The sequence below is a fragment of the Leucopleurus acutus genome (assembly GCF_964270905.1).
Source record: "Leucopleurus acutus genome assembly, chromosome: 6".
NCBI classification, from domain to species: domain Eukaryota; kingdom Metazoa; phylum Chordata; class Mammalia; order Artiodactyla; family Delphinidae; genus Leucopleurus; species Leucopleurus acutus.
In genome coordinates this window covers 4,136,891-4,160,917 of record NC_139149.1, presented here as the reverse complement: position 1 = coordinate 4,160,917, position 24,027 = coordinate 4,136,891, and the positions used below count along the sequence as shown (strand labels likewise).

The 24,027-nt window shown below is 44.1% G+C and overlaps 1 protein-coding gene across 5 annotated transcripts in view; it reads right to left on the bottom strand.

Moving 5' to 3' along the window:
• HERC2 (HECT and RLD domain containing E3 ubiquitin protein ligase 2) overlaps positions 1-24,027 on the bottom strand; it is a 234,547-nt gene that overhangs the window by 108,310 nt on the left and 102,210 nt on the right. For 4 of the 5 annotated variants that reach the window (XM_082840688.1, XM_082840690.1, XM_082840689.1 and 1 more), the window contains 17 exons: positions 22,583-22,770; positions 21,263-21,455; positions 19,757-19,939; positions 17,713-17,894; positions 17,035-17,182; positions 16,758-16,954; positions 16,288-16,518; positions 15,291-15,429; positions 13,741-13,884; positions 10,991-11,133; positions 7,131-7,398; positions 6,850-6,986; positions 6,295-6,393; positions 4,603-4,771; positions 4,374-4,499; positions 2,565-2,673; positions 2,302-2,441 (listed from right to left, as the gene is read on the bottom strand). In XM_082840688.1, the coding sequence (XP_082696814.1) occupies positions 2,302-2,441; positions 2,565-2,673; positions 4,374-4,499; positions 4,603-4,771; positions 6,295-6,393; positions 6,850-6,986; positions 7,131-7,398; positions 10,991-11,133; positions 13,741-13,884; positions 15,291-15,429; positions 16,288-16,518; positions 16,758-16,954; positions 17,035-17,182; positions 17,713-17,894; positions 19,757-19,939; positions 21,263-21,455; positions 22,583-22,770 (2,796 nt within the window). The remainder of the gene's footprint in view (positions 1-2,301; positions 2,442-2,564; positions 2,674-4,373; positions 4,500-4,602; positions 4,772-6,294; positions 6,394-6,849; positions 6,987-7,130; positions 7,399-10,990; positions 11,134-13,740; positions 13,885-15,290; positions 15,430-16,287; positions 16,519-16,757; positions 16,955-17,034; positions 17,183-17,712; positions 17,895-19,756; positions 19,940-21,262; positions 21,456-22,582; positions 22,771-24,027) is intronic. The other variant, XM_082840692.1, reaches the window with a different exon arrangement.

The following is a 24,027-nucleotide window of genomic DNA, read 5'->3' as shown; positions in this document are numbered from 1 at the left end:
GGTATCCAAATTGGAAAGGAAGAAGTAAAACTATCCCAGTTCACAGACAACATGCTCTTAAACACAGACAACATGATCTTACATACAGAAAACCCTAAAGACGCCACCAAAAAACCCCATCAGAGCTAATAAATAAATTCAGCAAAGTTGCTGGAAATAAATTCAACACACAAAGTGTGTTGAAAATATGCACTGTAGGTGTGTAGTGTATATTTCTATACACTAGCAACAGATATTCCAAGAAGGAAATTTTAAAAAATAATTTAATTTAATATAGCATGAAAAATAAACCCTTAGGAATAAATTTAACCAAGAACCCATAAGACTTATACACTAATCACAAAACACTGCTGAACGAAATTAAAGAAGGCCTAAGTAAATGGAAAGACAACTGACAATTCTGTCCAAAGTGATACACAGAGTCAATGCAATTCCTATCAAAATATTGTTTTTTGCAGATGCAGAAAGCTCCATCCCAAAATTCATATTGACTTCCAAGGGACACCAAATAGTCAAAACAATCTTGAAAAAGAACAAAGTTGGAGGACTCACATTTCCCAATTTCAAAACTTACTACAAAAGCTATCATAATCACTGTGTATGGTGTGGTACTGATGTAAGGATAGGCAAATAGACCAATGGAATAGAATCGAGAGCCCAGAAAAAAAACTCTCACATCTATGGTCAACTGATTTTCAAAAAGGGTGCCAAGACCATTCAGTGGTGAAAGGACAGTCTTTTCAACAAATAGTGTTGGGAAAATTGGATACACGTGTAAAAGAATGAAATTATACATTATACCATGCATAGAAATTAACTCAAAGTGGTTCAAAGACCTAAATTAAAAGACCTAAAGTTAAAACTATAAACCTCTTATAAACATAGGGGCTGACCTTCACAACTTTGGATTTAAGCAATGATTTCTTAAGTTGACCCAGAAGTAAGTATGACACCAAATGCACAGGCAACAAAAGAAACAATAAATTAAATTTCATTAAAATTTAAAACTGTATCACAGAATCCTATCAAGAGAGTGAAAAAACCACACACAGAATAGGATATTTGCAAATCACATATCTGATTTAATGTCCACAATATATAAAGAACTCCTACAACTCAGTATCAAAAGTTTTAAAATTGAATTGACACGCCCTCCCCCAAAAGATATACAAATGGCAAAAAGCACATGATAAGTGGCTCAATGTCATTTGTCATTAGGGAAACTCAAATCAAAATCACAAGATACTATTTTGCACCCATTAGGATGGCTATAATTTTTAAAAAAAAGAAGAAGAAGAAAATAACAAATGTTGGTAAGGATGTGGAAAAACTGAAACAGCAAAAACATTGCTGATAGTAATGTAAGATGGTGCAGCCAGTATGGAAAACATTTTGGTGGTTCTTCAAAAAGTTAAAAGAACTACCTAATGACCCTGCAATTCTACTCCTAGTTTTGAAAACTGGGACTCAAACAGATTTGTACATCAATGTTCACAGCAACATTATTCACAATAGCTGAAAGGTACAAATAACCCAAATGTCCATTAAGAGAGAACTGGATAAGCAAAATGTGGTAGATACATACAATGGACTATTACTCAGCCATGAAATGAAGTTCTGACACATGCTACAACATGGATGAACCTTGGAAACCTAATGCAAGGTGAAAGAAGTCAGGCACACAAAAACACAAATTTTGTATGGTTCCACTTATGCATGAGGTACCTAGAGTTGTCAAATTCATAGAGACGAAAAGTGGATTAGAGGTTGCCAGGGGTTGGGGGAGGGAAGAATGGGGATTATTGCTTACTGGGTACACTCTTTTATTTTGGAATGGTGAAGAAGTCTCAGAAATAGATAGTGGTGACAGTGTGCAATATTCCCTTAATCGTACACTTAAGAGTGATTAAAATGGCAAATTTTATGTTGTATATATTCTACCATAATAAAAAAAGATATACTAAAAGATATACAAATAAAAAGACTCACTCTCCGTCTCTCCAATTCCACATCCCATCCAACGAAACATTTACTAGTTTCTTGAGATCCTTTTACTGTTCTTTATGGAAATACAAGCAAACAATCCCTGTTATTCTAGTTCCAGTGACCACTCATTGCTTGAAGAAAAAACAGCAATTCATCAAGTGGGTAGGACCATCTTCCCTGTTTTGCTGTGCACACAGTACAGTGCTCACCATATAAATATGAACTTTAAAGAGCAAAGTTAAGTACATTTGCTTCCACAGTAATTATCTCATTAATAATAGGTTGATGAAAGAGAACATAACCAGTCTACTATACCTGGTTCATTTATTCTGCCAAATGTATGCCTGGTGTTGTGTTTTCTGGTTTTGAAACAAGTTTCACAAAAATCGAAGTCATCACAGTTTCTGCATTTGAATCTAGATCCATTGATGGGAAACATCTGACAGCCATCACACCTGTTTTTAAAATAGCCATTGAGTTGAAAAGAAAAAGCTGAGGTCATTTATTAAATTTAATTCCAAAGAAAACCATCCTTCCCATTCCCAAACAAATCTAGCAATATAAAAATAAAAACTCACGTAACGCCAGGATGAATACTAGGTACCAACTCCATTTCTGATAACAGCCCAGTCCAGTGAGACTGCTGAGGAAAGTCGACAATAACATCTTTTCCATTGGCACTGAAAGCTAGGACAGAACAGAAATTGTCTGGAACATCTTTGTCACCAATAAAAACCTAAAATTAAAATTAAATCTATAGGGCTTCCCTGGTGGCACAGTGGTTGACCGTCTGCCTGCCGATGCAAGGGACACGCGTTCGTGCCCCGGTCCGGGAAGATCCCACGTGCCGCGGAGCGGCTGGGCCCGTGAGCCATGGCTGCTGAGCCTGCGCTCCACAACGGGAGAGGTCACAACAGTGAGAGGCCCAGGTACCGCAAAAAAAAAAAAAAAAAAAAAATTAAATCTATAATCTAGCTATGGGATATTATATTATAGTTATTTCTGTTTACAAAGAGTACTTCTCTTTTAGAGAGACATACTAAGATACTTATGGATGAACTAACACATGATGTCAATCAGGGATTAGCTTCAAAATAATGGAGGGAGGGGTCATGGATGAACAACTTTGGCCAGGAGTTTGTCAACTGTTGAAGCCAGGTGATGGGTACACAGAAGCTCAGTATACTATATTCTCTACTTTTGTATATGTTTGAAATTTTCCGCGATAAGAAGGTTTGTTTAATTACGCCAAGCAAAAACTCCATTCAATTATCTTAGGGACTAAAAATTACATTAATAACGTTAAGACATCTATTGCCCTTTGGTGAAAGCTACTCCAAAAGTTAACTTCTAAACCAAGTTACTATTTAAATTTATCTTTGTTTTGATTTGTAAAACTTTGAAGAATCTCTTAAGTAAAGAAAACTGTTAAAGTAAAATGTTAAATAAGCTATTTGTTCTTATGTAACCTAAGAAATACTAACACTCCTGCACCACCATTGCAGCCACTTCTAATCTAAGCTGTTTGACAGTAAGAGTTTTCTCCAAGACTGAAACAAGAAAAAACAAAGAAAAATGGCACTGAAGGAGTTTAAAGATAAAATAAAACCACACATATACCTGGATCATTTCTCATGCAATTGTTAAAATGGACATAGTATACCTTTTAAAGTATGCCATGTGTTTGATTTGAAATCTCAAGAATATCACATTAAATATAAGCTGAGGAGAATTTTGTGTTTCCAGTTGCTAACTCCTATCATTTGCACACATCCATTTAAATTTAGTCCTAAATTCTTACACAGCATTAAGAAAAGTGAGAAAAACACTGAGGAAGCTAGCTATTTGGCAGAAGGATTGACAGAACAAGTTTATAGAACCCCAACATGAGAAGAGGCCACCCTGAGACTGTAACGGATTGAGATAAAACCAGAACCACTCTTTAACATATCTGGTCACATTCAGTCTAATCCAAACCAAAAATCCATCTTGGCTGCTCTGCTTCCTTGTTCATCATAACCTCACTGTGAGTCCACTGTTCTTCCTCCTAAATAATCTTCACTAAGATTCTTAGAATTACCCCATTCCTTGAACCCCTCCCCAAATACACAATGCAAACCCCATTAATCTTTGTTACACCCACTTATGGAGACACCCCATTTTCCAGGGTATGCATCCTCCCAAGTTGCAGTGAGTTAATACATCTGACTCTGTCCAACAACAGGTGTACTCCTGGTCTACAGAGCACTGAAAAGCAAAACAACACTATTTATGTATCATAAGGCTTGCCTTCCACTTGTTTTTCTTGCCCTTGAATGAATAAATTAAAAGTTACATTAGTAGATGAAAACCTGGCACTTGGAGTTTTCTTGCCTGGGGAACATTACCTTTCACAACCCCCGCACTCTGATGAGTCACAGATCCCCACTTGTACTTCGGTGTGGTAACTGAGGCTTTGACGCGAACTTTATCACCAATCTTGATGTGAGAAGGGGAGCTTGGTGGAGGATAGCCTAGAGATTCCAATAAAAAAAATGAACTATAATTAGCATTCATTTCTGGGAACTCTGAATCTAACTAAGAAAGACAAAAGAACTTAATAAAGAATGTTCTCACCTATAAGTTCCACATGAATATACCTAACCCAGTAGGTGCCTCCTTTCTGCTGCCAGTCACACTGCACATTGAGGTCATGTAATCCATCTCTATCCAACTTGATAACTTTGCCCACATCTCCTTCACACACTTCTTCATATGTTCGACAGCATCTAACCATCATTCCCACCTAGAATTAAGTTAAAAATCCAGTCCAGTTTATAGGTGAAATGATCAATTTTAAGTAGTATTACTCTAGTCCTAAGAAAAATTTCCTCTACCCACCAGCATGCTCTCAAAATCATTTTACACTAAAAGGAACCAGGGCTCTTTAGAAAACTGCCTGGTTCGATGTCTGGGGCAGGAAATATACAAGATGAATTTGGACCAACTTGTGCCATCAAGCAAGGGAGCTATCAAAGATTAACAGGGTCCCTCAAAAGAACAACCTGACCAAAAGGAAAATGGCTGAAACACATCAAATCCATAACAGCCAATAAATTCATCATAATGATAATAAGCAAAATAAAGGTTCTTGGTCATCTTTTTAAGTACCAGGGCACCAATTCACCACTCTGAAAATTGATAACACAAGCAAACAAAAAACAACCATTTATTCTGCCTTTTCTGTGTATACAAACTATATTATAGTTTATCAACCAGAGTTGATAAGAATATTTTCTTCAACGAACAGAACTCCAGCTAATAAATTTGGAAGGGATGACGAACTTAGAAAATCACTATTGTGGGACCCTTCTTGATGGGTCTAGATAATGACATCAATGGCTACTGAAGCACCAAGATGGACAATTAATAGAGAATGGATGGCGTAGACAACAAGTGATGCTGCACGTTGGCCCATACGATACATTCTTTCCTAAGATGCAGCCCGAGTCCACTCACCCTCCAGCCCTCACTTTGACTTTACAGGAGATGCAGAGGAGAGAGAGGAAGATGAGGGCCAACGTAATTTTAGCCACAAATAAATGGCATGAAAAGGGAAAAAAGAGGGAGAAACTGTTCCAGGGTAAAAAGACACATCACCCAAATGTAAGATGCGTGATCTTATTCGTATCCAACTCTTTAAAAATGACTCTAACAAGCCATTTTTGAGAAAATTGGGAAAATCTGAGCAAGCATTATATGTAAGATGATAGTAAGGAATTATTGTTTATTCTGTTAGGCAATGCGAGGTAACAGTAATGTCGTTATGTTAAAAATAAAATCCTCTATCTATTAGGGATACATACTGTTGACAAATTTATAGGAGAAATGAGATGATTTTTGGGATTTTCCCAGAAGTATACTAACTAGAACAAAAGAATTAAAACAGGAAAAGAAAGGATTTCAGGTTAAAAAGGACTACATAAAGAGCATAACTAAATGTTTAAAATTAGATGGCAATGAGAATAATTTTTTTTTTAAATAATATTTTTTTTAAAAGAAAGCAAAAACAGATTGTAAAAGTGTCCAAAACGGGGGTAATCGAGAAGCACAGGGCTGTGTGCCACGTCACTGTGGACAAGCCACCTCTTGCTCTCTGCCTCTGGTCCCCCCGCCCCCCTTGCTCATCTTCTGCTCCTCCGTCCTCTGCTCCAGCCACAGCGGCCTCCCCTGCTGGGTGCTGCACCCTCCCTCTCCAACTTTCTGAGATGCTCAGACATTTGCTGAATGAAAACCTAAACAAAGTTCCAGCCTAAGACAATTACTCACCTGAATATTCTCTCTCACATACACAGCATAATCATCATTACTCAAGAAATCAGCTCGCTTTTTGTACGTCTGGCTCTCTGTTACAACAGCACCAGTAGACTACAAAAGATAAATACATTATTTTTAAATGGTGAACCGATAAACCTACTTAAAAAGAAAGTAGTTTGTGAAATCGATAATATTAAAAAAAAGTATAAAATATTATTCTATGTTTTCACTATGAAATTCTTCATTTAAAAGAGACTAATAGCAACAGGATGTAAGCAGGATAAATCTCAAAAGCTGAAAGTACAGAAAGTTTCTGAGCCATATCCAAATTAATCCCATAAAACAACTGGCTCAGAAGTCAACGTGTCGCATAAATAATGATTTTTTATTAAGAGTTCCTCTAATGGCTACCCGACATCATTAGATGTTGGAACAAGGGTCTGTCTTAAAGCTAAAAGTAGTTAAGAGACAGAAAACCCAGGCAGCACTTCGTAGCTTTGCCTCATGCCCAGCAGTGGTGCAGAGGAATCCAGAGCTCAGGACAGATGGCACGAGGGGAGCACTGACCACAGCATAGGCCGTGGCATCCACATCCTCCACCACCTCCTCGTCTGAACACTCCTCAGACCCCGTGTCTGCATCCGAGAGATCCGTGACCTGCACGTCAGCATGGTCCAGCAGCCACCCAACCAAGGCTTCCACGCCTAGGAGCAAGCACACACAGCATAACCACAGTGAGGACACAGCGCCTGCCTCCCGAGGGGCCTCTGACGTTAGTATTTCAAGGGAAGCCTACAAACAAATGCGTGGGCGCGTTAAGTCCAACACCCACAAGGAAAACCCAGTACCTGGCAAGCCAGCAGCATTCCCAGAGGCGCCAGTGAGTGACTTCAGTGCAAACTCTATGTTCCTTCTAGGAAATCCCATTTCCATGAGCTGAACCACAATAGGCAGAGCAGGACCAGGAGACTGCTTGTGCTTCTTCGCTCTAGCTGGGCGAACATGCTGCACAGGAACAGGCGTCGTGGCCTCACTGGAGCTGCAGTCTTCAAACACAGGGCTCAACGGGTGAGTAGACTCCACAGCCAAACACTGACACACGGCCAACGCGGCAGCCTGGGCAAATGGGGTTTGTAAATCAGGGGACTAAGAAGTCTAGGGAAATGGAAAGTACAGACTACTACTATGCACTGCAGTACAAAACTATAGAAAGCCCTGGCTTACATGTGTATTTTTAAATGAATGGATAAAACATGTTTAAAAACAACAAAGACAACTTCCATAGTCAAATGCAGAGGAAAGATTCAATAGTCAAATAACTCCTGCTTCAGTACACACAGAGTCTACCTAGTAAATGAGCTAATTATCAATGTCCACTGAGGAAACTTCACAGCAGCCCTGAACGCTAAGCGAGCGAACACAGGTGAGAGGCCTGATGGGGTGGGAGAAAGGGACCCCCACCCTTCCACATGACAGGTCAGTGCCCACAGCCTCCCGCTTTCTTCCCTCTGCACGCAGGTCAGAGATGGCACAGGACCCTCTCGTGTGTCACCAAATCAACTCCCAACTCTTCAAAGGCAGAAAAGCCACTCTGGGGGTTAAACATGGTATAAAAAAAAAAATGAGGGAAATAAAGAATACTGGGTAACAAACTGCAATGCATCAATGAATACATGCATCACTGTGGCCTGAAGCTGGGAACTGCCTGCCTCCAGACAGGGAGCCCTCTCCCTTGTCCACTTGCAGCTCTCTTTCCCTTCTCTTCAGTTGTTCTCACAGCACTGAGACTTGCTCTTTTTTTTTTTAACTGAACACGTCGGAAGGCATTCGGAAGAAACAGAAGACACCCTTGGGCCTTCCAGTGCTTAGGAAGTGTCAAAAGCCTAGGGTTTTGCTGTGAAGTCCGAATAACTGGGAAGTGACAGGCTTCCTAAAAGCTTACAATTCAGAACCAGATCGAGCTAGGGATTCTGGTTCTGGTAATGGAGAGGGGACTGGACTAAGCCTCTGCTGTGATAATAATTATGAATTCTGGACAAAATATTTTTTAAAACTGTTTGAAGGTCCCGGAGAAAACAGGAACAGGTGCAACCTTGGCCACAGGGAAGCCCACAGGCAAGCTGCTAAGAGGGGCACTGTCACTGGACTGCGGCCTGCCAGAGCAAGTAGACGTGAGGGAGAACCACAAAATGCACATGTGGTCTACACTCAAATCTTTGGCTGACGGCAAAACTAAGCGTGTGTGAGACTCAAGAACCCAGCCAAAAGAAACTGCTGGAAGGCCCAGCGCTAGGGAGACGGTGTGACATCCCAGTCCAACCAAGTTTCAGCACGTTGCTCAAGATGTAAAGGTCTCCACTGAAACCTCAAAGAGATTCTAAATCCCACAGAATTAAGAGACCAGGAACCAGGACTAAGGGCAAAACAAAAATAAATCATCACCAAAAAGTCGAGAACCAAGCCTCCTTAGACTGAGGAAAACTACCAGGTACTGAACCATTTACAAAAATAAAATTCCACATTCTCCAGAGGAAAGTGACAGACCCAGAGCCCATACGACATAATATCCAAAACATCCAGAATACAATAAAATTTTTTTAGATATGTAAAGAAGCAGAATCGATAATCAGAAGAAAAACTGCCAATGGTAGCAGACCAACAAGTGGCCTAGGCATTAGAATTAGCAAATAAGAAATTTAACGTAACAATCAGAAATATGTTTTAAAATATACAGTAAAAGACAGGTATAAAGGGTGAAGAGATGGGAACTGTCAAGAACGATAAAACTATAAAATACGAACAAAATGGAAATATGAGATCTGAAAATATAAAATAAAGGATTTCTTGGGTGGCTCACAGCAGATTAGACCCAATAAAGCAGCACACCCTGACCTTTAAAACAGTTCAGTACAGTTAACCAAGCCATTTAACCAAGAGACTTAAAAATAACAGAAACTCACTAATAATCTAGCAGACTACAGCAATAATCTTAGAAAAGAACAAAAGAGAGTGGGACAGGAAAAAATATCATAGTCAATAGTTTCCAAATTTGGTGGGGGGAAAAAAAACATCAAGTCAGAGATACAAGTAACTTAAGCAAACCCCAAGGAGGATAAGGGGGAAAAACCACCTACACCATAAGCACCCTTAGTCAAATTGCAGAAAACAAAAGGAAAACAGAAAATATTAAATGCAGCCAGAGGAAATGAAAGACATTTCATACAGAACAATAAGAATGTCAGCTGAATTTCCATCAGAATCAAGGGAGACAAAGCAATGGAAGCTCTCTCTCTGGTACAGTAGCCCTTCCCGGTTCTTAAAGGACAACTCTAGGTCTCCTTGTTTCCTTGAGTCTTATCTTTCCCCATAACACTGGGCACCTCCCATCATGGCTCGGGGGTGCATCTGCCCAACATCCTCTTCATTGCTCAGTGTCCTGTTTTTATCTGATAGGTGACTGGCAACACAGCCTTGCAGCAACTTTAACCTGATCTCCCATCTCAAGTTTTCAGACCTGAGGAGTAGCTGGCATTCAGGCCCACTTGGAGAAGGCCCGGCACCCTCCTCTCCTGCTGCCCCTGTGCCCAACATTTCCTGCCTTCTCCCTTTGCCCCCCACCAGCTTCCTAGCTCACTCTGGATCCTGGCTCCCCACAGGGTCTTAGTCTCTGAAGATTTCTACTACGGTATTTTCTGCCTGCCAAATTGAGCACTCACGGTTTTGGTTTTTGTGTGCGTTTTTTAAAAATTATTTATTTATTTTTGGCTGTGCTGGGTCTTCGCTGCTGCACGCGGGATTTCTCTACTTGCAGCAAGTGGGGGCTACTCTCAGTTGCAATACGTGGGCTTCTCATTGCAGTGGCTTCTCCTGTTGCGGAGCATGGGCTCTAAGCACACAGGCTTCAGTAGCTGCAGCACGCGAGCTCAGTAGTTGCGGCTCACAGACTCTAGAGCGCAGGCTCAGTAGTTGTGGTGCCTGGGCTTAGTTGCTCCGCAGCATGTGGGATCTTCCCAGACCAGGGCTTGAACCCGTGTCCCCTACATTGGCAGGTGAATTCCTAACCAGTGCGCCACCAGGGAAGCCCCCAAGGTTTTAGTTTTTTCTTTGATATTTTGTCCAGAATTTTTGATGTAGTACAAAGCAAGAAGTACTTTTTAAAATACCTAGTCCTCCACGTGGTGGGCCGTGAAAGTTCCCATCATGCTTAGACCTGGCCAGATGTCAGTCTCTTCTGTAGGAACATGCCCACAGCCCCACCCCTGAATATGCAGTGCAGTGCACATGCTCCAAAACAGGGTGTTGGTTGAGAGCCTGGCAGCAACAAGGCATGCTCAAGACAGGCTTTGGCGTGAGTGAAACAAATAAGCAAGCACCATATTCCTAGGTCTAATGGGGCTCTTTCAATAATAATATTTCCTGGAAAAAGACCCCTCCATGAATATTTGAGCATTAACACCAAATGCTGAATCTAGTTAATTTTTACAAATAATTCACAGAAACTTTAAATAAGATTAAACTTTAACTCATTCATTCTCTAACTAGTATTGTAATATTCTATGACAAACATGGTTAAAACCTAGTCATAAGAATTACTTTGGCATATCATTTAAAATTCAGACTATAGCCTTAAGAAAATACACATCTAGGAAAAGAAAGTTGTCCACAATCTAATGCACTGGATTAGAATTGCCAAGGCTACTGACTGTACCTCAAGCTCCTGTTTGTCAAATATGGCCTTCACTGGAGACGGCTGGGTGGCCGAGGCCAGTAACTGCTGCAAGAGGATCATTGGGGGCTGTGGCCCTTCAGGAGACATGTCCCCAAGGTCAGGGGATGAGGCTGCTCCATCATCTGAATTTAAAAACAAAATATGGATGACACTGTATTTCCAACAGCAAACATCTCCTTACTACAAAAGATAGTGCATTGAGCATGTTAAACCAGGTATGATTTCTACCTCATCAAGCATCAGATAACCAAAATCTTCAAGGCTTTTTCCACTCCCTGCTTTTTGGCCTCGGTCCTTCTTTAGTTCATCTGTCTGTGTCTTCAGAGCCAACCAAAGCTACCTCCCAGATTCCTGCCCTTGGTCCAGTTCTTAACCTTCTCCATCTTGGTGCTCACTCAGTACTCCAGAAACCCCTTCTATGAACACTCCCAAGTCTGTATCTCTAGCCCTGGTTTTTCTGTTAACGCTTGTTCAGACTATAAACTGACACCAATCCCAAATACGACGTGTGGTCAGGGTGATGTCTTTTGTTGTAATCTGAGCAGCTTCGGGTGAGGTGTCTGGCACTTCTTGTTTGCCCTGGGACCACTGCTAGCCAGGTTTGGTTACAATTTCAACTAGTCCTCTAAGACCAGAGATTGTAAATCGTCTTGAAGTGCCAGAGAGTCAACAGTTTAGGCTTACCGACCACAGGGTCTGTCACAACTACTCAACTCTGCCACTGAAGTGTGAAAGCGGCCAGAGATGACATGTAAACAAGCAGGTGCGGCTATGTTCCCATAAAACTTTATAAAACAGGTGGCTGTGGTGGATTTTTTAAGCCCTGCTCTAGACAGCTCCATCTGGAGCCCTTGATCTGCCCCAAGCGTGGGAAGGTAATCCGGATTCACCGCTGCCATAGCTCCACATCGGGGTGACCACAGAACAGCCAATCCAATTCCCTGGGCTCTGCTTCCTGATCTTCTAATACAACTGTGGATTGTCTTCAGGGTCCCTAATGTCTAATACGGAACGAATCTGCACTTCCATTAGATTTACCTCCATGATGCCCTCTGAAGTCTAGGAAACAAAACGCAACACCCCACACTCCACTGGGCTTTTCTAATTTTTGTCAACAGTCCTCCTCCCTATCCTCCCTATAACTCAAGCTTGAAACGTCAGCCATCTTTGACTTTTCGCTAGTTTTCCAAAAAGATATCATCTAAAAGACTACACCATCACAGTGTCTACTGATTCCTTCTTTCCATTTTTCATGCCTTCCCCTGGAAGACACCTTATCACTTGACACAATTGCCCCCATATCCATGATCTCCTGTTTCAAATACTCCTATAACTCACTAGCGTATATATTTATCTTCCTCAACATCAATCCTTGTCATGACAGGCGCTGCCACAGCTTTTCCAGTCAGCCTTACCTCTCATTCTGGTAGTCAGGGCACTCTACCACATGACTTCAACTGACCTCTCCAGCTTTAGCCCCACAGTCCTCGATAAACCCTGAGCTCCTTACAAAGCTCAGTACCCACATACTTACTGCTTATGCTTGGGCTCCTACAGTCTCCTCCCGCAGGACGGAGACGCCTCAGTAGCCTGCACCCAGGGTCTGCCACACACTTCCGAGGCTGCTCTCCCCAGCCCTCAGCTGCCAGCATCCCCCAGACGCCTGTGAACCTGTGCTCACATGTCTTACAGCACACAGGCCCGTACCTTGGACAGAGCCATCTGCGTCCATTTTCTATCCCCACCCTCACCCCAGAGAGTAAAAAAATCATAAACAAGGACTATCTTGTTCCCCATAATATTTAACACAATGTCTTTCAATAATAGGTAATCAAAAAATATTTCATAGCTTTGGTTTTCTTCTATTCAAAGTCATATGAACTCATTCCAGAAAGTTGAGGTAATACAGAAGAGTACACAGAAAATAAAGTCAGCTGAAATTCTACTGTCACTATTTTGGTAAGCAGATGAATCTATGGCAAATCTACAAACAGATATACATAGCAATGAGCTTTTTTGTTTATCATTTTCAAGTTTCCATGGCATTAACATACATATATATATCATCACTGTGAATGGCGCCATGGTACTCCACTGCATGGGTACCCCACCTAATAATGGGCATTTAGGTGTCTCCAGTTTTCATCACAAAAACAATACCAACAAAAAAGCCATAATGAGCATCTGTAAACACGTATCTCCACGCCTTTTCATGTGATAAATCCCCACAGGATGACTTGCTAATCAATGGATATACAGATACAGATATGTGTGTGTATGCATTTTGAAGTCTAAGATTTCCTCAAATGCCCATTAAATGGTTGTACCAACTTAAATTCTCACTAGCAAAGTGTTAGAGCAGTGCCACTTTACGTGCATACGAACCACCTTAGGGCCTTGTAAAAAATGCAGATCCTGATTTCTTAGCTCTGGGGTGCGGCCTGAGAGTCCACATTTCTACATGTTCCTATGTGCCATCAATGCTACTGGTCCTTGGGCCGCACTTTAAATAGTGAGGCAGCAGAGCACTGTTCTCCCTCCCTCCCTACCAAATCCCCTCAGGCTCTATCACTTTTCATCAGTTACTAGCCAGGTTGCACATCTTCCTTATACATGTAGAAGCCATCTGTACCTCCCCTTTTATGCACTGCCTGTTCATGTTCCTTGCCTGTTTCCTATTGGAGTATCTGCCTTTCTGACAGATTCAAAAGGGCTCCTTAAAAAGATACCTGTATGAGTAGCTGCAGCCTCCTGAACAGCTGGCTGAGACAAGATCTGCCTGAGCTGGTCCTGGTGGGAAAGCAGAGCACGGCCTGCCTTCAGAATGTACAGCTTTAGCTGCTGGCACCTCAGCAGGTCCAAGTCTACTTGTCCTGTGGGGAAAAAAAAGGACTCAGCAGGAATGGAACACGCTGCTTGGGCTCTCCCCCTCAGCAGCTGTACAGCCTTGCCCTGAGGGACTCAGCTGACCATGTCAAAGCCTGTCCGTAACGTAGGACTTGCCTTTTCCAGTATTGTGGGTAAGCATCCTCTACCTCCCTCATGTCTTCTCCCTTTCCCGCTCCCCATGCATTACCTCGGGATGGGGAGAGTATTAGACGGTTTAACACAGTTAGAACCATGTTAGCTATTGCTAGTATAATCAAATATTTCCCAAATTGCTGAAATTTCAACCAGATACCTACATCACAAATAAAATACTTTCACCTTGTCTTCCCAAGACACCTATGAGACACTTTTGTCAGATACTCACAGCATACAGTTCTCTAACTCATCAAAACCATCGCACCCTACAGAATCTTATCTAAACAAATGACTGCAGTAATGTCCACGGGCGGACTGAGGAACAGACTAGGGAAGCCACCACAAGGATGGTAGGCAGACCACAAGGAGAGCTAGACTACAGTCACAGCAGCAGCGTTCCAAAGCAGGACATGCTGGAGGCCATGGAAGGCAGCATGGGGACGTGGGAATGTGGGATGGGAGGACACAGGAAGAGCCAGAGGTGCCACTGGGGCACCAAGCTCGAATACCTGGCAGACAGGTTTATTCACTGTGACAGGAAACACTGGCTAAGGGACAAAGTTACTTGAATTGTTGACATGCTGTGGTTTACATGCACCTGGCCCTCTAGCCAGAGATGTGAACTGGACATCCAGAGTTAAAGGTGTTTACCATCATAAACGCTGCAGCAGCAATTACAGGAATGGGGGAAAATGGATGAGAAAACTCAAGAAGAGTGGGCAGAAAGATCAAGAAGTTATGGATGAAACCACAAGGATTTCCAAGGTGCAAACAACAGTCAGGGAGAAGAAGTCTCAAATAATATGTGAGAGGCAATGTAAGGAAAGTCCAGTGAGCAGTGGAAGAGGAATAGTTCCAGCACGAGTGGCCTTGGTCTTCGACGGGTGGCCAGCATCCAGACACCAAGCGAGGCAGGTCCAAACACACAGGCCCTGCTAGGTACGGTTGCAAAGAGGCCAGGGGGTAAATGGGGAGGGGGAAAGAACACAGATTCCTCTTCAAAAAGTGTGCACAGAATAACGCTGGCACCAGGAGGTAGGGAGGCCTGGGGTTCTTCAGGTGCCACCCCCGCCATGGCATCATTCTTTGCATCACACACTCTCATCTACACACCCACCGTCACTCAACCAGTGGCCATCCATCTGAACCCAAAGACTTCAGCAGTGACAGAACTCGCTCTGACAAAACAACAAACACTGTCCAAACAACACTAGTTAAGACTGTAGCTGTTTCATCATGAAGGGCATGTACTGACCTGCAAAACCCTGTTTAGGTGACTTCTTTATTTTGTGTTTTTCCAATCTGCTACCAGCAAGGTTCACCAGCTGAGCCCAGACCGAGAGCATGGGCTCTGTGAAGGGCAAGTTGGTGACGCTGAACGCCGCAGCAGGGAGCTGGAGAGGGAGCACAGAAACCTTCAAAGTGTGTCCAACGAGAAGGACAAATGAACGTTCTGAAAGTTATCATAACTATGAGTCTTAATTCTGAAGTAACACACATGTTCATAAGTCTTTCTAGATCTGAAAATAATTTTAAAAAGACGACCCCAAAGGCAAGATAAAGGCTTACATATATAGTAAATATAACCTAAATTAATTTTTTCTTTACTGACTTGTTAAACAATAATTACATCGTGGTGGTAGTTATTAACTTCTTAGATATTTTCTATACATTTCAAATTTTCTACAACATGCATATATTCTTATAATAATCAAAAACAGCATTTTATTGAAAGATATAGGCAAATTGCACTTGGGTTATATCAAAGTAATATAAATCACTCACTTTCCCTATGGATCCCTAATTCACAGATTTAAGACGACAGTAGCTGCTACATAAGTCGTGTCACTCAACATAGGCATTAAGCATTTTCAACGTGAAAAAAAGATCATTTTTTTTTAAAGGAGTCATTTTTAGGTTTTTTTGAAAGTTGAGTCATTCAATAAAAAATAAATTTCATAAATTCACATTTTGAAATAAATAAAACTAACTTATACTTACACAGGACCCTCTAAATTGCTAATGCCCTTTCATGTCTTTTGAGGCTAAAATAAGACACATGAACTACTAATCTATATACAACCCTGTGAGACAGGCCCTGTTAATCAAAGGGAAAAAGATAGATGGTTTTCCTCAAGTTGGGTAGCTTCCTAGAAGGCCAACCTAAACTGCAAGAATCAAGTTCTTCCCAGGTCTAGTATAAAAAACCCCTTTGCCTCATTACCTAGTAACCCAAACACAAGTTCACCTACTGGCTTCAGCTGATTCAGTGGGCAAACGCGACACGTCCGCATGTCGGAGAACTGCACGGTGATTTTGCCCTTCGGGGTGATGCGAGTCACGGTGCCTTCTCCAAACTCATCATGCATGACTTGTCCCCCTAGTCGCAACCGACCGTCAATGCCTCCAATCACAGCCAGGACTGCCATGAGGCCCCCCACCTCAGGGGTCTCAGAGTCAGGAAAGTAGTCCTCTAACAGAGCCTAATGCAGACAGACAGCAAGCTTGTAGACGAGAGCCCAGGGGCTGCCTGTCTCCTACACACTTGCAATTAAGCCAAATTCACTTTTATGTTAGTTTCCTCAATAACTTTTTCCAGTAAAAAATATTTTAAAATACATCCTTGAACAAAATACACAGCATTTAAAAAGGTAATTTGAAAGTTAAATCAGCATTCTACAGAGAAAAACTAGCAGCTGTGAAAAGGCAGTGCGGCACCCACCCCCTCTGCCGGCTTTCCCGCGCAGCCGGCGGTGACGGAGTGCAGCTGCGAGTTGATGTACTTGTTGATGAGTCCGTTCCACTGGCCCAGGGAGTGCAGGGTGCGGAGCAGCGCCACCACCTCCTCCGCCAACGTGCTGCTGTGTGTGGCAGTCAGGGAGGCCTGCGGCCGGGCCCTCCGCCTCCTCAGCGTGGATTCTGCAGGAAACACGCGAAGGAGGGCCTCATGACGCCCTGCTCGCTTACCCAGGGCACCGGTAAGGGGGAGAGCTGCCCACCTCTGAGGAACGGGACATCTGAAGAGCAGGTGGTGAGCAAGCGCCCCAGGAAACCAAACAGCTTCTCCACAAGGCACTCCATGTCCCTTGCCCTTTCCGTCTTGTCCCACGACGGAAGTACTGCTTGCAGTAAATGTACAGCTAAGATCTGACAAGGGCAATTGAAAACAGCGAGCATTAAAGAAAGCCACTGTCTGACAGATTAGGAGGTTTTACTTTATTTTTTGTTCCTGTAACACAATTAATCATGTGAAAATTCTAATATTCATGATTCTAACAGCAAGATAATTACATCCAGGTTGATTAGTGATATGGATTATCAGAGGTTAAAAAATAAGCTACATTACACATGCAGATATTCATTTAATTAAAAAATAATTCCTTTTAGTTTAATTCTTCTCAAGACAATTATACCACAACTCCCATGAAGCAGATCAGAGCAGCTGGTAGGATTTATCACTTCAAAGAAAAGCAAGTCAACTAAGGCTTAACAACTGAATCAATTTAAAATAATCAACTTCCTCAGCCTCTGAACTCTAGAAAATCTACTGTGTTAGTTCCAGTTCTTTTCTGCCCTCAGGCACCTAATGACGATGGCCAGCTCAATGCCACCTCTGATGGGGCTCCCACAGTCCCAAAACTCACGCTAAGCGGGGATTAGTCTGGCAGCACAGTTACCTGCCGCTGCAGCGAGGCGGCGGTGAAAGGCGCGTGTCCCTCCACGACCTTCGTGAGCAGCGCGATCCAGGACGGGGAGCTGAGGGCGGCACACATGTGCGGTGTGAGGGCGATGCTGCGCACGAAGCCCAGGGTGCACCAGCTCCTGTGCTGCTCCCGGCTCACCAGCCTGCTGGGGGAGGCTGCCAGAGCAAGAGAGACCAGCTTGGTACCCCATTTCCAGAAATAAATGCCCAGTCCAACTTTTAACTTACCTACATCACATTACTTTCAATAATAAGCTCCTTTCCAAATATATTACAGTTTCAATTATTCTAAGTGAGAGCAACAGGAGGACCTGCGACTTGGCTCAAGGAACACTGTAGATTTTTAAAATCTCTAAGGTACACAGAGCAACTCAAACTCGCTAAGGAATTTCATCTACTTACTGTCTCTAAGCAGTAGGAAAACAATTCACAATTCAATAGCAGTTATCTGTGGGAGGACATCTGGTATAGGTTGTAAATTTCACATGTTTTAAATATCCCCCAGGAGCTTGTTTATATTTGATCTGCATCATAAATTTCCAATCCAAGTTTAAGAAGGCTACGATAGTAGAATGAGAATAAGAGGTTTTCACAGGGTTTAGTTTACCCGGCTTGACTCTGCCGAGAGCATGACCCTATCTGCTTCTCCCGGGGTCTCCACTAGCGGACACCTGGGGCTTCCGAGCCCTCCTGGCTGGCAGAGGCCCTGAGGTGGGGTCACGCCACGTGACCTGCTCAGATCCTGGACCAGCTTCCCTTCCCCAGCTCCCACGGACCAGCCGTCCTATTCTCCAGGCCTCCAGGCCTCCAGGGACACCACCCTTCAGACATGCTCTCTCCCATACTCAGTCACACCCACACACATGCACAGGCACTCGCACCCCAGCATGTCTCAGGTACGCACTCTCACGGCCACTCACACTCACTCACACATACCCAGTTACACAGATCCACATCCACACTCAGTCTCACTCAAACTCACACTCACATGTACACACACACGTTTGCTCCACTCACTTCCTCAACTTCTCCCCCACTTACACATACTCACATTCACATACTCAGAACACTTTTGTAGGCTGAACTGTATCCCCCAAAATTCATATTCACCCAGAACCTCAGACGTGACCTTATTTGGAAATAAACTCTTCACAGATATAAGTAAGGTAAGGATTGAGATGACATTATACTGCATTAGGGTGAACCCCAAATCCAATGAAAGCCCTTACAAGAGGCAGAAAAGAACAGAGGAGGCATCCAAGTGAAGATGAGACAGAAACTGGAACGATGTGGCCACAAGCCAAGGAACACTGGAGCTACCAAAGCTCAAAGAGAAAACGAGGGGCCCTCCCCTGGAGCGTTGGGAGGGGGCACAGGCCTGACGGCACCTTGATTTTGGACTTCTGGTATCCAGGATTCTGAGAGAATGAAGTTGTTGCTTTAAGCCACTGTGAAGGGTTGAACTGTGTTCGGTCCTACTATCTCAGAATGGGACCTTATTTGGAAACAGGGCCATGGCAGATGTGATTGGTTTAGATGAGGTTAAACTAGATTAGGGTGCGTCCTTAATCCAACGTAACTGATGTCCTTATAAAAAGGGGAAATTTGGAGACAGACACACACAGGGAGAATGCCATGTGAAAATGAGGGCAGAGATCTACAAGCCAAGCAATGCCAAAGATTGCCAGCAAACCGTCAGAAATTAGGGGAGAGCCTGGAACAGATCCTTCCTGCCCTCACAGTCCTCAGGAGGAATTTGCCCGGCTGACACCTTGATCTTGAACTTCTAGCCTCCAGAACTGTGAAGAAATAAATTCTGTTACTGAGGCTGCCAGGCTGTGGTACTTTGATGTGGCAGCTCAAGCAAACTAATACACCATGTCTGTGGTAACTCATTACAGCAGCAGCCCTATGACACTGACACACCCACACACCCCCACATGCACACACACACACAAACACATGACAAATCCACAGCCCACTTCTGACTCTGTGGTCCACAACTGTCCACTGCATACATGTCTTGTCTGTCGTTCCACTCTCCACCAACATTCGCAGCAGCCCACACAGAGTCTTGACGGCTTCGCTCTGCATAACTTCAGCATGGACTCCAGCAGAAAGACAAAGAGTCTGCAGTAAATTAACAGTGCTGGTAAGCATCACTGCAGTGGGGTGAATGTTCCTTTCAATTTGTTCAGCTTCTGAAAAAAAGAATCAAAATAAGGAACTATACTCCCAAATAAACTGGAAAATGTCCCTGCATGTAACTTAAGGGATTTAATATCACATTCTTCTTTTCTTACTGTGGAAAGGGAAGCAGCTCTTTGCAATTAAAGACGGAATTCAGGATGCACAAGGGCTCACCCTAATCAGCTCTGGCCCCACCTTACTCAAAGGAAACAAGCCTTTTAAATTACAGTTAAATTTTTTAAAGCAATCTCAGCATACAGCTCAGAAGCACTAAAATGATTTCAAGGATCCAACTTATCAAATGTCAAAAGCTGGCTGCTGATGAGTTGGCTATGCCCTGACGAAGATGAGGTGGCCACCTCCAAGGAGGCGGAGCCTGGTGCTCACACGTCCAGGCCATCGGCCTCTGGATGAGGAAGACACAACTGGGCCACCTCTCTGTCACTTGGCCTGCCCTGCTCAGGGCCCAACTTCACAAGCGAAGCCCCTAGGCAGAGAGCTGGGAGGAGGGACACCTGGCCTGGACACTGTCAGATACAGTGGTAACAAACCAGCACCAACTATCTAGGCAGGGCCACACAGCTTCCCGCATACTCCTCCTAACATGCCCAAGACAGGGGTCATCCATTTATATCTGACATGCATGGAGCAGCCTGCATATGCGATGGGCACAGAACACAGCCTCTGCCACCTTCCACGCCACCCCTTCTCTAGTGAGCTCAGCCTCTTGGGTCTCCTCTCCTAACCATAAGAGTGACCTTGGGAGCCTGCCATGCTATGCATACAGCAGACACCTGAGCCCCAAGAATCAGTGCCAGCCTCCTAGACAGTCTCGCCAAGATCGGCATCCCGGGGTCTTTCAGATGCATCTCAAAAAGTGTCATGGAGCCCTCCTCCCACAGCCTTACCTCTCCTTACAGGGTTAACTTTCTGAGGTCACTCTAAGTTCTCACCCTCACTTTCTCTAAGGCAGTAAAGTACTGACTAACTCCACATTATGTGCCACATTGTGAGGGAAGGGCCTCGGGAGGGGAAAGTGAAAGAAGGAAGAACACATGCTCAGGGCACAGTGGGGCAATGCCCGCAACTCCAGGAACAGGCTCAGGGACACCAGGACGCCCACCAGGGGAGAGGACACAGCAAGCCCCCCACTGCCTCACCCCGCTGCCCCCCACTGTCTCCGAGGCAAAATGGGGAGTCAAGTCCCTCAGAAATCACCCGAGGCCTGTCAACTAGACCTTCCGGGAAAGCCTGACCTACAGAGCACCTCTCTCACTCCCAGATGAAAGGACGGGCAGCCAACACACAGCTTGCCAGGTCCCCCGGGCACCCACCGGAGTCGTCCTCCGTGTCCGAGTCGTCTGCCGAGGGCTGCGTAGAGGCCGGAAGCTCCGCCAACTTCAGGTCGTACTTCCCCTCCTTCCCCATCCTGTAAGAGTTGGTGCTGCCTGTGTCCCACTGGACCCTGATCCAGCCATCCTCTCCAAGTTCACCAATCACGCGGCCGAGGCCAGGAGGAGGTCCGTCCTGAGGAAGCCAAAGCAGAGACGGGTTAAAGGTGTGCGGGCCTGTCTGTCACAGGAACACTGCCTGTGAAGGTGGCTGCAGCAATGGACACAGCCCCCGAGTCCACAGGGGGCTCCAAACCCACCTACATGCCCAGCTCACATCATCACTGTAAAGTGAACACCAGCACGAACCTGCTCGCACGCCTTTACCAAAGAGGTGAGCGGGGAAAGCACCACCTCAATTAGCACGCTCTCTAAGCCAGTGCAGAGACCAGACTTCCCAGCCTGGCCCTGCCACCCTGCTCCTTGGCCCCTCAACCCCTCCTGGGGCTTCACAAGGTCAGGAACCTCCAACAAGCACCAGTATCTCCTCGTTGCCTCTCGTTCTTCAGTTTTCCCCCAGATCTTAGAGTGAACCTCTACCTCTCATTTCTATGAGGAGAAGCTGTTTTTAGGATGCTGCTAGCTGTTCCAGTCACTCTGATCTCTGAGATGATTCTCAGGAGGCATGTGCTTAAGAGTGAGGCTGAGAAAACCTGGACATGACAAGAACGCTCCACGTCACAGAAGGGCGAGCGCTGTCCTCAGCTAGTGGCTCCAGCACCGGCGCAGAGCCCAGCCCCCGACCTCTACTTGGGGCGACCTGACAGAGACACAGGAGCAAAGTGCTGGGGGAGAAGTGGAAAGATGGGCACCACCCAAGCAGGTGCTTGTAGCCACTGGGTCAGCACGCCTTACCGGCGCACGGCCATGAGCTCACAGAGGCAGTGTCAGAGCTTTCCCTACATGATTATTCAGGTGAGGATTACCCTCTCCTGCCCCCTCTCACACTTGTTCTGGGCTGCACCTCAAGTCGCGCCTACGCCAGGAGTTTCCTGAAAAGAGTCGCCACTCCTCATAGACTTGATCCTGTTCAAGGGCCCTAAAGCAGGCCGCCGCTACTCTCTACTGGTTTTGAGATTCTATTCACCTGCCCGGAAATCAACAACTACATCACCTGTCAATCACACATGTCCTTGAATGAGGTAGGTATTTATTCCAGTTTCCACCTACTCACAGCATGTGAGTAGTCAGGATGTGCAGAAGGTGACTAACGTATATGGCTAATGTGTTTAAGTCAAATCTCTAAGTCAAATCTCTAAGTACCTGATCACCCCATTTCCAGTCCACGCCTCTCATGACCCTGGTTCCAATCTTCATCATGGCGGCCAGCTCTGGCCCTGAAACTGGGAGCTGTACCGGGGCTGTTTCTTTCCGTGTCTCTTCCAAAACTGTGGCAGAAGCTCCTCGGGCGGAAGAGTTCATATCTTCTTCAACATTATCACAACTAGGGCCTATCAGAGCATCAAAAACAGCAGATGAGCCAATAAGTAGTTAGAATTTCCTAATCTTGATATATGTTTTTTTTTAAGTATTACATATTAATGAAGATAATAATTTTAAAGAATCCGCAGTATATTTTTCTACCTATACAACAGATACCATGAAAAATTTACTGATGAGAACTAAAATTTTTAAAAAGGTTAAGTGGAGGACAAAATATATAAATATGTATCAGAAGATGTAAAAGATATAAAAATTCTCAGGAAAGACATTTACTCTATTTCTAGGAGTTATGCCCCACTCCAAAAAACAAAATGATTTTAAGTTATTAGAGAGACATTCATCACTCATATTTTTATTAGAACAGAAAAACAAAAAATAACCACCTAAATGTTTAACCGTGTGAGAAATTAACAAACTTTAATTATGGTACTGTAATGAAAAGAGCTGACAGAGCAGGCCTGATACTGCTGTCCCTAGACAGCCTGTTTGCAAGTCAGCCATCAGCTGGCCTCTGTGAACCTGGATTTCGTGAGGGCTCCCACCATCCCCTCACTGCCAAGAATGCATCCCTGTGCCTAAACTGTTTGTACAAACAACATGGTCTCTGCTGAAACCTGCTTCCTTCTGGGGGGCCTGAAACTTACTCAAGTGCCAGGCAGAGATGCCTGCATGACCTGCCCCAGTGAAAGCACAGGGCACGAGTCTCCACACTTTGCATGTGAAGACCACACTTCACATGTGTGGTCACAACTCTTTGCTGGGGGAACTAAGTGCACCCTGTGGGTCTCCACTGGGAGAGAACTTGTGTCTAGTTTCTCCCAGACTTTGCCCATATGCCATCGTTGATTTTGCTTTCTGTTCTTTCACTGTAATAAACTTTAGCCCTAAGTATGACTATATCTAGAGTATTGTGAGGCCTGCTAGCAAATCATTAAAACTGGGGGTGGTCTTGGGGACCCTGACACAGGGATGACAGCAATGGGATTCTCTAGAACAACCCTGAGTCACTGAGATATTGCAAAAGCATTGTTCGGTACAAGGAAGAATGAAGGGATGGGACATGATGAATATTTGGTCCCTGGTGGCCATGGAACCACCCATAGTATAAAACAGAAGCTGTCAGCTGTGAGAAATAAAATTTACCAATGTATTTGAAAACAGTAAATTCAACCCCAGCAGCCAGCTTGCTTGGACTGAGGGAGGGGAAAGCACATCCCTGGTAACCCTGTGGTCTTTGTTCTGTCTCCACGTAAGAGGAAAAGTGC